The sequence below is a fragment of the Protopterus annectens genome, chromosome 1.part0 (genome assembly GCF_019279795.1).
Source record: "Protopterus annectens isolate FY-2018-M chromosome 1.part0, PAN1.0, whole genome shotgun sequence".
Lineage (NCBI taxonomy): Eukaryota > Metazoa > Chordata > Ceratodontiformes > Protopteridae > Protopterus > Protopterus annectens.
The window spans coordinates 951,989,479-952,003,249 of record NC_056725.1 but is presented as its reverse complement, the minus strand read 5'-3'; the positions used below and the strand labels follow the sequence as shown (position 1 = coordinate 952,003,249).

The 13,771-nt window shown below is 37.0% G+C and overlaps 1 protein-coding gene across 1 annotated transcript in view; it reads left to right on the top strand.

Annotated features, from left to right (window-relative positions):
* ARHGAP18 (Rho GTPase activating protein 18) overlaps nucleotides 1-13,771 on the top strand; it is a 965,702-nt gene that overhangs the window by 410,751 nt on the left and 541,180 nt on the right. The window contains exon 4 of the mRNA XM_044064446.1: nucleotides 9,926-9,998. Coding sequence (XP_043920381.1) covers nucleotides 9,926-9,998 — 73 coding nt within the window. The remainder of the gene's footprint in view (nucleotides 1-9,925; nucleotides 9,999-13,771) is intronic.

The window sequence follows — 13,771 nt, the reverse complement described above, 5'->3', positions numbered from 1 at the left end:
GATTCATAGTGTCAGTGGTAAGTTCTAGGCAGTCAGTTTTCATACTATAGCAAGTCTAGCCAATAACCCATATTCAAAGTTCATTCCAACTTCATGGTGGACAAAACAAGACAAGACTGACTGGCTGCCCATCCAGGTTTACCTTGAGGGTGACAAGGGAACTACTCTTGTTGATGTGTCGTATAAATTTGTTTCAAAGATGTAGGATGCATTGTGATATGAATCTGTCACACTGATGTGTCATTTATCTCTTGATGACGTTTTATTTCCTTTAACTGGGTATTTGAAGAATCAATTGTTCTGTGAAGTAATATGAAGTCAAAGAGGGGTCAGCTCTTTCTTGTTTCAAATGGCTAGACAGTTTCCTTTGAGGACTCTATAAGAGATTAAATACAGAGAGAGGGCTTGTCATATCAACTAAAATGTTTGAGTGCACTGATCTTTTTAGTTAGACATATCTGTGGAGACTCATTGATAGATATATTTAGATAAATATGTGCCAGTAATGGGTCTGATTATATATATAAAAGAAATGTTGTTTACCAAAATGATATACTGCACTTTTTTCACATTTCATATAATACCGTTGTCACTGCACCAGTTGTTAATGTGGTCTAAATCATATTGAAGCAATTATGAGTCAAATGGAGCTTGAAAAACAACACCTAGTTTACATTCATCTGTAACTTAGACAACCAGTGCCCGGGAGTGCTGGCCTGAAGCTCTTTGAAATAGATACCAAATAGGATGGAGCCCAGCACTGAACCAAGTGGTACACCACTTGTAATATTTTTGCTTTCAGCAGTGTCTCTACCAACACTTACCACATGTCAGACAACAAGTTAGCTGTCCACCATACAACATAAGGATTAATATTCAGATTTAAACAACACACAGTATGCTTCAGAAATTCATCACACTAAAAATCTGTAAGAAATAAAGTAAAGTAAAATAAAAACACCAAGGTTTCAAAAGAAGTATTTAATATAAATAGAAATGTAGAAGCTTTTACATTAAACATACCTTATCATGTAATTAAAGCCACTTACAGAAGCTTCAAATTTAAATACAGTGATTAGTAATATGATTAATGATATATGCCCCTCACCTTTAAATTTGATTTTAAAGTGCACACTTCATTTAAACATGGATTACACAATGCATTCATTTTTATTATCCGTTCATATTTCTTACATTCTGTCTTATTAACCAAGTCTCCCTTTCTAATAGTTAAATATATCATATGCAAAACAAGAAACTTAAATAGGATGTTCACTTCCATTTAAATCTACATTTTTGGCCAGGGCAATTTTAATATTTTTCTTCTTAATATCATACACATATTGAGCAGCGCATTGGTGTAGTAGTTAGTGTTGACGCTTCACAGCGAGAGATTCTCTGGTTCATTTCTCAGCTGGGGTCCTTTCTGTGTGGAGTCTGCATAGCCTCCCTGTATTTGCGTGGATTTCCTCCAGGTACTCCAGTTTCCTCCTACACTCCAAAGACAGGCAGTAGGTGGATTGGGCACTCTAAATTGGCCATAGGTGTGAGTGTGTGTGGTGCACCCTCCAAGGAGGGTTGGCCTTGGGTTAGCAACCTAAGCCCAGAAAACTCATAACTGCTACAGAAAGCTGAAAGGTGCTTGTTGCCCGATGTACCACATGGTGTGTCAACAAGAAAGAGAGATACATATATGGCATTATGCATTCTTTAGGCCTTTTTATCTGTTTTACCTATATAGACTGCAGGGCAGGATATTCCCTGAGCCATATATGCAACAGATATACAAGTGTGTCCATAATTCCTTCATGAGGAATAGTGTCAAAGGCATGGAAAGATCCAGATATATTCTTGTATACACTGTGAAGAGTTGATTTTCTTTGTGTCACATACTTAGGTGCAACAGTTGTATTTTAATTTTTTTCTCTGATTTTTTTTTTGTAGGTATTGATAAGTAATTTACAGTTTTGTGTAAAATATTTTTCTGTATAATGGTAGAGTTTTTTTTTTAGATGATTTTTTTTTTAATGGGCACTTTTTTGAGTGCCTGGAAATGTTTTTTGAAACTGTTTTGTTTCCCACAATATTAAAACTGAAGAATCATGGTCAACATAAGTGTTATTTTGTATTTTAATTGCTAAGGCATTATTATTTATTTTTTATTGAAACTATATTTATTTTGCTTTTAATGCTTGGCCTGCTAACTGGTGGATCTCTGTACCAAGTTAGGATGTGGAGTCATCATGACAGAGGGAGTTCACCATTTTGGCCTGGAGTGGATGTGTTAGGAACTACAGTCACGTTTTATTGGTATGAAGCTGTGAAGGTATGTGTTGCTGGTTTGGTCATATGAGAGAGCTGTTTAAGAAGAGAAGGAAGTTGATGAAGAAGTCTGACTATGAGAAAATTGCTGTCAGGGTGAATGGTGTATGTTTCAAGTAAATGCATTTTAAACATGGAGAGGTTTTTTTTTTTTTTTGATGTAATGTATTTTTCATTGTAATGAAGTGTGTTTGCTGGTAGGAAAGGCTAGTAGGAATGCTACTGATTTATGGTGGATTTATGAACCGCATTGTAATGTTTCATTTTTCCCACTTTTACATTTAATTTTAAATTTTAATTGCAGTTTACCTTGATTTTCTGGTCACTGTGTACATTTGCTGAGGGCAGTAGTAGTTGATCTGTGGCAGAGAATAATTTGATGCTCTGTCTGAGGAGTAGACAATATTGACTGGACTTTCAGTTGCTTTTTGTGGTTGTTCTGTGACAGAGAATAATTTGTTACTAGTTCTGAGCAGTGGACATATTTGGTTGGAGTTCTAGCTGCTTTTGTGTTGGATATTTCATGCTATCTCCTCAGTTCCAAAGTGCTGGCTGCCATTTGTCTGGTGTCTTTTTTAAGGGCTTCACAAGAGCTGTGCTGAAAACAAATGTGCTGAGAAGAGTTGTCTGGTGTTTTTAAGCTTAATCTTCATACAAATATCATAAAAATACATGTATTTTATTGTGCTTAAAATTGTTTAGTGTTTTTTGTACTTTAAAGCATATTTGTCTAAATTTATAACTATTACAGTTTGCTTGATGGAAGTTGCCGGTCCAACATAATTGGAATATATTAGCATGTGAACCCAAACTTCAGGAAATCCTTGGTGATAGATGTTCATTTTCCTTTCATAAAGGCAAAAACTTATCTGCTTTCCTTAATCATTTTAAACACAGTGATGCCAAAACCAGTCACACCATACAAACTACATTATCAGGAGAACCTTTATTTGGATGCTTTTCTTGTGGACATTGCACATATTGCACGAAGTTACTTAAAACTAAAAGTTTTACCAGCCAAAATACCCCAGAGGTGTATAACATAAAATTCTTTGCTAATTGTTCCTCTGACTGGGTCATTTACTTGGCCAAGTGCAACTGTTCTGCATTTTATGTGGGTCAAACTTCAAGACCATTGAAACTACGTGTATCTGAGAATCTCAGTGATATCAGGAATAAGAGGGAAACAAATGCCTTATACAAACATTCTTTAAATCATCATAATGCATGTTTCAGTTTCATCATTATTGATAAAATTTTGAGATCCAGAAACAATAAATTAGGCTGGCATGATCTATTGAATTCAATGGAGAAAAAATGTATTATTAAACTTGGTGGGCTCTTTAAGCCTGGTCTCAATGAACATTTGTAATGAATCACATGATTCAAGGAATTTATTATAAATAGGTTCTTTTTTGTATTCAATTTAAACACTGATGAAGGCTCTGTAAAGTAACTGCCGAAACCGGTCTGTTGAATAGAACCTAATACTTTTATTAAAGTATTTTCCATTAATTCTGTGTGCCTTGTTTGCTGGTCCATTTTTGCTTTGTGTTATTGCATCAGACCAGACCTCCCTCTAGTTAAAATAAATGTTCTCTCTGTGCTTTTCCTTTTTTATACTTTTTACAATAAATTGCATGTTCTCCCCGCGGTCGAGTGGGCGTTCGAAAGACATGGGTTGAATGGGCATGCCTTCGTTCAAGGTTGGGCGTCGGGCTGACAACTCGGCACCATAAAAACCAAATGCCAATCATTAGCAAACCGGAGTTCCTCTGTGGCGACCCCTAACTGGGAAAAGCTGAAAGACAAACAACAACAATAAATTGCAGTTTTCTGTCTGTATAAAGTTGCTTATATTATGTCTTACAAAAAATATCCAGTCAGTCCTGAACAAGGTGCTTCTTCAGAACAAAGTGCAAGAACAATAAAAACAAAACAGAAGAAGCTCACCACAGCTGTTTTTTGTCGTTATTTAATCCAAGTTAAAAACATATACAGGATCCAAATAACAATAATAAATATTTGGATCCTGTATATGTTTTTAACTTGGATTAAATAACAACAAAAAACAGCTGTGGCGAGCTTCTTCTGTTTTGTTTTTATTGTGCTTATATTATGTGTTTTACATTCACCTGGCTGTTGTCATAGACAGTATCTTCAGTTTGTTACACTAACTGTTTTCCGTTTGTTATTGTGTCAGGCTGCATCTCCATTTGGTTAAACAATATATTCACCATGAGCTTTTCTACTTTTCACCATTTTGACATTGAAATGTACATATAATTACAGTTCCAGTTGGTTTTCTGGTCAGGTTATAAACTTGTATATAAACTTAATTTTATTCTATAGATTTTCATGTTTTTATGTCTATTCCTAATGGGAAGGCAAACTCTTTGATGTGTGGGTTGGAATTTCTTTTTTTTATGATTTTCCATGGGGATTGATTAAATAGTTTTGCTTTTTATTAATATTCATTGGTTTAATGTGTATCTTACTGAAATGTGCTTAAATGTGACTCTCCATTCTTTAACCACTAAAGTAATAAGACAAGCCCAACATACAACCTCAGAAACCTGAATCATATTGGTCATTCATTACAAATCCTATTTTCCAAATGTCATGCCTCTGACAATGCATTCTTAATTCTCAGCTCCAAACAATGTGTGTACTTCCCACCCAAACTTAGACATTTCACCTTACCTCATATTCTATGAATTGATAAAATATCATCTACTCAATCAAGTTAAATGTTTTGGGCATCTCAACAGGGCACATAACCTAAATCAAGTGATGTATTTTATTAACCATGAGTGCTGTACCAGTCTCCATTGCTTCAGTTCTCCCACCTCAGATTTCTGTATACCAAAGTTGCATATATATATATATATATATATATATATATATATATATATATATATATATATATTACTCTTTCTTCCTAAATGTAAAGCAAGCTTTGTAGTAACATGCTTATTGATAGCAGTGTAACTTTATCCTCTCACTGTATTGGTTTTTTGGTCTTAGCGTTGCATTTTATTTACTGTCACCATGTTTTTGGTATGTTATATACTCTGTATGAGTGCCATATTATTGACCCTGGGCTGAAACTGAAACTGTTCAGAACTGATCAGCGTTCTACCCAGATTAAAAAATTCAATAAATAAAATCAAATACATAAATAAAAATTTGGTATTTGATACTACTGGGTGATTTTATAGTTTTGGTTAAGTTCAGTTTTGACTGGTGAGCATTGTTATGATCACAGCCTTTGTTTTGATGCTGGATTTATTGTTCATTTGCTAATTTAGTGTAGGTCTTAATGTAAGGCTTCCACTGTGAGTGAACACAGTTCAACCTGCAGACGATCAGTGTCCTTGAACTTCATTTCCCCCCAAAATGGCCAAAAGGTTACACTCACACTTCCTGAAATTATAGATTACTGTCTGCACAGCTATGACAACTGGAAGCTGTGGGAAATTACACTGAAAAAGTGAATCACTGCCGACCCAGCTTACCGACAGTGATTTCCAATAGATGAGCTCCAGTCTATGGTGGGTTGAACTTCAGGCAAATTGTGCTTGTGAATTCAATCTTCATCCAGTTGGTTACCCTAGTATAACTGTTACTGTTAGTTTCATAGTTTGGGTTTTATTGTGGTTAATGTTTAGCTCTTGTGTGCATTAGTAGATTTAAAATGTATGGAAAATACCAATGGGAAGTCCTGTGACTATCTAAGGAATTCGTACACAACCCACTGTATCAATAAATCCAAAAATAACAAAGACGCTGAGCAAAAAGACAACCTTTATGACAAGACAAAGCTTTCAGGTATTACACCCTTTCTCAATGTTTAGTACAGGTTCAATTTAAAAAACATTTAAATAGGAGTCATAAGATCACATGACATACAGCCCAAACATCATGCGAACAAGTTAATGCAATGGTACATACAGAATTACACACTAATATCCACAATTCAAAAATCATACATACATATATAAATGTATTTACAAGTTTAAAAAGCATTATACATTTATAATCTTATTTCAACTTAACACGCTGTATCTTAGTTAAAACGGGTTTGAGAGAAACAGCAGAATTCAGACCCGGTTGGTTATCTGCTGAAAGTCTAGCAATCCATTCAAATTCCCTAACCTCTAACAAATTTCCCGCATCCCCTCCTCTAAAAGATAAACAAACAGCATCAGTCACTCTAAATTTAAACCTATGACATAAACCATATGTATTAATGTGCTTGAATAATGCATTATTTTCACATGCCCTTCTAATCTCAGACTTGTGTTCTATTATACGTTCTTTTAATTTTCTGTTTTTTCCAATATAAAATGAACAACATACAGTACAAGTTGCTAAATAAACCACATTACTAGTATTGCATGTAACCGACACATCAAATATGTATTTTTTATGTGTTATTGGGTGCACAAAGATGCTATTATCAGATGTCATAGACAAAATGTCACCACAACAGGTACAATTGCCACAACCAAAAGTACCTTTCCTCCTAAAAGTACAACTTGAATCTAATTCAACATTAAAATCTTTATAACATAACATACTTTTTATTGTCTTCATGTTCTTATAGGCAAATGTAGGTCTATCATCTAAAACTGCCTTAACTTCATTAGATGCCATCAATACTGTCCAATATTTACTAATAATGTTCTTAACCAACGTTGTCTTAGTATTATATGAAGTTAGGTATCTAAGCTTCCCTTCCCTAGTATCATTAGGACGAGCACTGTTCAAATATTCATTAGTTGAAAAAAATATAGGTTTATATGTAGTTGACCTATTTGTTGTTACTTTAGTCTTAATATCATCCAGTATCAAAGGATTGTAACCACTATCCAAAAATTCTTGATACGCCTCATCTAACTGTTTCAAAAAACAAAAATCATCTGTATTAAGTCTACTAATCCTACCAAACTGTGCCATAACAATACTTTTAAAAACATGCGGGGCATCCATACTAGAACCATGCAAATACCTCCCAGCATTAACTTCCTTTCTATAAACACTTGTATTCATTATGCCATCATAAAAGTTTATACTGACATCCAAAAAGTTTATTAAACTACTGGAAAAGTTCATTTTAAATTTTAAAAAATTAGTTGTATTATTCAAATAACACAAATATTCATGTAACTCTATAGAAGACCCTTTCCAAATCAAAAACAGTCATCAACAAATCTCTGGTAAAAACATATATTAGAATTTAAAAATTCTTTACCATCAAATATATAAAGTTTCTCCCATTGATACAAAACTAAGTTTGCATAAGTATTCGCTACCGGTGTGCCCATAGCTACACCGGTAAGTTGTAAATACAACTGTTTATTAAATAAAAAAACATTATTAGACAGCACCAAATCTAGTAGAGAACAAATGATTTCAGTATGCCTTGCTATAAAGGATGAAGACTGTACCAAAAATTCACGAATTGTATTTATACCGTAATCATTCGGAATTACTGTAAACAATGAAGTGATGTCTAGCGTTACAAAAATTACATCTTTGTTAGCATCAGAATCACCTAAACCAATATACCATTGCTTTAATTTTAATATAAAATCTATTGTGTCTTTTAGCACTGTCTTTTTGCTGATTGTCTTTGTTATTTACTATCTAAGGAATACCAGGAACCATACTTTAGATGTAGATGGGGATTGCAGGGCAGGTTGGCCAGTGCTACATTACAATGCCTGTGAACTGAAAGTAGTGCTATGTTTCATTGACGTGCTGACAAAATGGATTAACAAACAGAGAACTGAATGAATGATACGTAAGTAAAGACTGGCTCTGTACCTCAGGAAGTATGATCTTGTTTTACAACTATGTATGCTCTGAACTTATAGCCAGCTGACAATTCTAACATATAAACTATTTACAAAGAGAGATTTTCTATAGTTGCCAGCCATTATTTCTGTTTAGCTGCCACAGAGAAGTAACAATTTTAAATCTTTATCTGGCATGATTGAAGAGTAATGATGTGTTATCAGGCCTTTGTTTGCAGCACACAGCATTTGATTTTTTTTCCTTTTATGTGCCACAAAAATTGTTATTAGGAGCAGTCTCCTTATTTGAACACATGTATTGCAGTCCATTCTTATGTTAAAGTGGTCAATGTGTTTTGCTGTTAAACATGTTATTTTTCAGTGATGGGATATATATTTTTTGCAGTCTTTAATACTTGTGAGTTGGGTTAGTTGTTTATCTGTGGCTATGCAATGTTTCCAGTAAACACTTGCAGCACCTCAGCCTGAATATAACATTACCAGCCCCTCACTAGCTAGCAGTGCACATGCTTTGTTTTGCATGTTACAACCCTACCCTCCCTTTCTTACAAATGGGCTCTTATAGGCATTGGAGGCATGTGCAGTGAGCCTCTTGTGAGGGAACTCTGTGCCTCTGTAAACAGCATCCCCCAGCATTCTACCCTTCCTCAGTCATGCACTTAATACTCACACAGAGTATTCTTTGCCTGAAAACACCCTGGACTTGCATGATGCTGACCCTCCCCACAAAGAAAAGTGAGCAGGCAGAGATGCATTATTCCCTTCTTCCCCTACCCCAGTCTCCGGCAAGTGCCCAAACATAGGTCATCTGGGATGTAGTCAAGCCTTTACCCCCCACTATGCCATCATAGATACCATTCAGAGACAGTATATTGGCAGTTACAGCTTTCACTGAGATATTGAGAAATTGTAGTTATTACAGGCCTAATTAGACTCTGCTTTCCTGAGACAAGTACTCAGTCAGCCCTAGCTTTCCACACACACACACACACACACACACACACACACGCACACACACACATACACACACACACACACACACACACACACACACACACACACACACACACACACACACGCACACACACACACACACACACACACACACACACACACACACACACACACATACACACACACACACACACACACACACATTACACACACACAGACACACATTTGCATACACATTTACATGCATACACACACACACACACACACACACACACACACACACACACACGCACACACACACATTTACACACATTTACACACACACACACACACACACACACACACACACACACACACACACACACACACACACACACACACACACACACACACACACACACACACACACACACACACACACACACACACACACACACACACATTTACATACACACACACATTTACAACACACACACACACACACACATTTACATACACACACACATTTACAACACACACACACACACACATACACACACACACACTCTCTTATTTAGCTCTTACAATTAAGTTTCCACTATTCAAAGCTTGGTCATTGATGATACAATAAGGAGTAAAAGTCCTTCACCATGGTGGGTTCTTTTTAAACTGTGACTTTGACCATCACACATGATTGTGAAATTGTACTAGATAAGAACGTTTATTATTTGTATCTCTTCTTTATACGTTCCTTAAATGGTGTGCTGGAAATCAAGGTTATGGCTCTTTTTTAAATATGAACACTGTCCAAACAGTGTTAGTAATACTTGATTGTTCCTGTTTAATAGGATCAAAACAGAAGTGGTGTAGAGTCTCGAGGAGGAACTGAGAAAGAAACACAAAGGACTATTGCAGAAGAAGGTATGTTTAATCTGTAAGGTATTTTGTGTTGTCTATTAAAAATTAGGTCTGAGTCTCATAAAGTATGTTAAAACTGAAGCAGGTGTCTCATTAGAGTAAGGTGATAACATAACAGTTCATACACTAGTAAAACCAGCTCCCGTCCGAAATGATGACAGAATGTTTTAAGGAAAAGATAGATTATTTTGAACATGGTAACAATAATAATGTGAAATCTATTATTTCATGTCCTCACAGTCTTAACTTATGGGTGTAGATCCTATAAGAGTTCCAGTCCTCTGTTTTGTTTCAGTCTGTAACAGATGAACTCTTCCCTGTTAGTTTTTCTGTACTGTCACTTACTGCTATGCAGGAAATAAATACTTCACGATGCTTGAAAGGGTTTGTTACCAGCTAAATCAATCACTTGCACAGATTACAAGAAAAAAAAAATCTACTGGTAAAGGAAAAGTCAGCATTGAGCATCTTAATGTTCATATATATTGTTTTCATTGATTTCTGCTATTTTTTTTCTTCATGAAATATACAGAAATTAGTAAATTTTTTTTTGGTTTTAGAGTTTGTACTGTTAATTGTTGCTTATAGTTTTTCATATCTCTGCTGAAACTGTTTTCTCCACCTCCCCCTATTTTATGCTGTGTCTTCAGTTGGTATAACTGGTTTTTACAACTTGTGTGTTATCTAACTCCAGGATCACTTGCATAAAATTAGACCTGTTAGTAACAGCCTGCATTTCATTGCTGGAACCTGTGTTCTGAGGGACTGCTTTTCAATCTATCTGGAAATATACAGAGCGGAGTATATTTTTTTAGTTTTAGAGTTTGTACTGTTAATTGTTGCGTATAGTATTTCAGATCTCTGCTGAAACTGTTTTGTCCTACCCACCCTCCCTATTTCTGGCTTGTAGTTTAATTTTGGTGGCTTTTGCAGTTGCCCACCCCACTGTAGATTTGATCTGGGACACTCCCCTAGTCCCATCTCTTTGCCACATTCTACCTAATAAACTCCTTCTGCACTTGCTTTTAGTCCTTTTTAATTTAATTGCATTACTGTGTTTGGTCTAATATTGCTACATACTCAAGTGTGCCAGCTTGCACTACATGTGAAGTGTTTTTACTGCTCTTTTACCTACGGCCTGTTTCCTACCTTTCCTGTAACTAGTGTTCCAGATACAGATTTGCTGTATCCAGGACTGTATGTAAGCTTCAGAGCCCCCCAAGCCTTTCTTTGTTAGATGGAAGCCTTCTAGCTTATCAGTGCGAGTGGTAAGCACTAGGTAACCTGTCTACCACATAAGGAGTGGTTCTGGCCCAGAAATTGTAGTTATTGGCCGTTTGGGCAATCTTTTCCATCTCTCTCAACTTTCTGATTTGAAAGCCTATGTTTGCACTTGTTTCTGTCCTGTAACACGTCTAGTGTAGATACAGATCCTTAGTTTTAGCACTTAAATTTGCTTATTCATGCTCAGCACTTGTTCAGAACTTGTAAGCACTAAATAACCTACTAATTACTACAGCACTCAACCTTCCTCATTACCTAGAGGAAAATAGTTTTTGTACTAATTTTCTCACTTGCTTAGAGAAAAATAGATCTTGTACTCACTCTCCTCACTTATCTAGAGGAAAATAGTTTTTTATTCAGGCATGTCCAAGGGTCAGCTCCCAGTGTTCTCTCCTGTCTATCTGATGAATGTGGGCTTCTTGAGGCAATGTAGAAATTGCTTTATGTACACAGACAACCCTCTCCTCCTACCAACCAACACTACAACCTATGAGAGATGCACTTATCTAGCCAAACTGGAGGTAAAGCTCTCTCCAATCAAGACTGAACTTGACAGTCAAGAGGAGAAGGTAAACATTTGCACCACACCACACTCATCACATAGTCTCACTAAATATACACCACCAAAATCCACACATAGTAAAACAAAACATTCATGAGGCTCTCAATAATAATCTGTCTAAGCAACAGAGACCTCCAAAGCAGAAACGCAAGCAACCTCCATCCCCCAACACAACCCAAATGACAAATAGCCCGCAGACTCATTGTGCCACTCAACCACAGCCAATAAGACAAAACAACGTACCCAACACACTAGTCATAGGTGACTCTATAGTCAGGCATACTGATGTCCCACTCACCAAGCTAAACAAGGAGAAGGTTACTGTCAGCTGCCTGTCGGGTGCCAGGATCCGCCACATAACCCATGCACTCAGGTCACTCCACAACAAGTACAAGTTTGACTCTGTCATTGCCCATGTTGGTGTGAATGACCTGAGATGTACCTCCCTGGACTACATGAAAAGAGACATGGAAGAGCTCTCCAATCTTGTAGCCCAGGCAGGTATGACCCTAGCCCTGAGTAGCATTCTGCCATTGCCCAGAATGATACCGCAGTACAAGGACAAAATGATTGACTTCAACAATTGGCTAAGCTACTGGTGTCATTCTAAGGGGATACAGTGTCTGTCTGTCTGGGGTGACATGGACGACAGACCACGATGCTTTGCCATAGATGGCCTGCACCTGCCACCCCTCAGATTCTGGATACTGGCAAAGGCTTTTGCTGCCCCATAGTGCCTTTTTTAGGCAAAGTTCAAATGACAAATTCACCACCATAGCAGGAACAGGCAAGCAAAAACTGAGGGTAATGCTACTCAAAGCTATAAGTCTAAGTCTCAAAATGCACTAACTCAAGGCACTCCTTAAAATGGAGAACATCGATATCTATGCAGTGACTGAGACCTGGTTTAAGGCTCTAGAGAGCACCCCTGCACTACCAGTCTATAACTCATACCACACTTTTCGGCCATGCAACATGGACCGAAACACCAAAGGCGGAGGTGTGTCCATATTCATTAAGGATATCCACACCTCCAGGCTAGTTGCTCAGCATAATGCATCCGAGGTTATCCAAGTGCAAATAACTCTGAACAAAACTGCAATCCAAATTGTAGCTTGCTACAGATCCCCCACCATGCCCCAGGATTGCCAGTCCTCTTTTCTCAATGTACTGGAAAATATTAGGGTTCAACCAAACACCCTAATAACGGGCGACTTCAACTACCCCACCATTAACTGGGAAAGAAACTCGTGTACCAACTTCTTAGCTCAACGCTTTCTGGAATTCATAAACTCCAATGCCATGGATCAACTTATCCACACCCCCACCAGGGACAACAATATACTAGACCTAGTCATTACCAACATGAGTGACTGGTGTTTCACACCTGAAGTCAACTCCTCACTGGTCCGATCCGACCATAGGCTAATCACCCTTAATATCCACATCCCGCCTCCACCCCCGATTAAGGATACCACAGTAAAAAATTTCTCCAAAGCCAATTTCATGCTTCTTAAGACAGAAGTACTGAACTTCATGGCACCCATGCAGATGGACAATACAGTTACAACTGCTGAATCCTACACAAATGCACTCTATAAGCACTTGCACGAGTGCATGGATCGTGCTATCCCAAACAGAACCAAGACGCTATCCTCCAAAAAAAGGAAGCCAATCTGGTGGTCCCCCTGCCATAAACAAACTGTACAACAGAAGGAAGAAACTGATGCAAAAGAGAGTAAAATCCCATGAGTGGAGGAGCTCTCTGGTCAGCCTCAGTAAGAAGATGAGATACCTTATAAGATCCTCCAAAGCTAGTTACAAAAACAAAATCGCCACTAATTCTAAGGACAACCACAAAGCGTTCTATAGCTATGTCAAGAATCTCAATGGCAACACCCAGATCTGCTCTGAGTTACAGCACAATGGC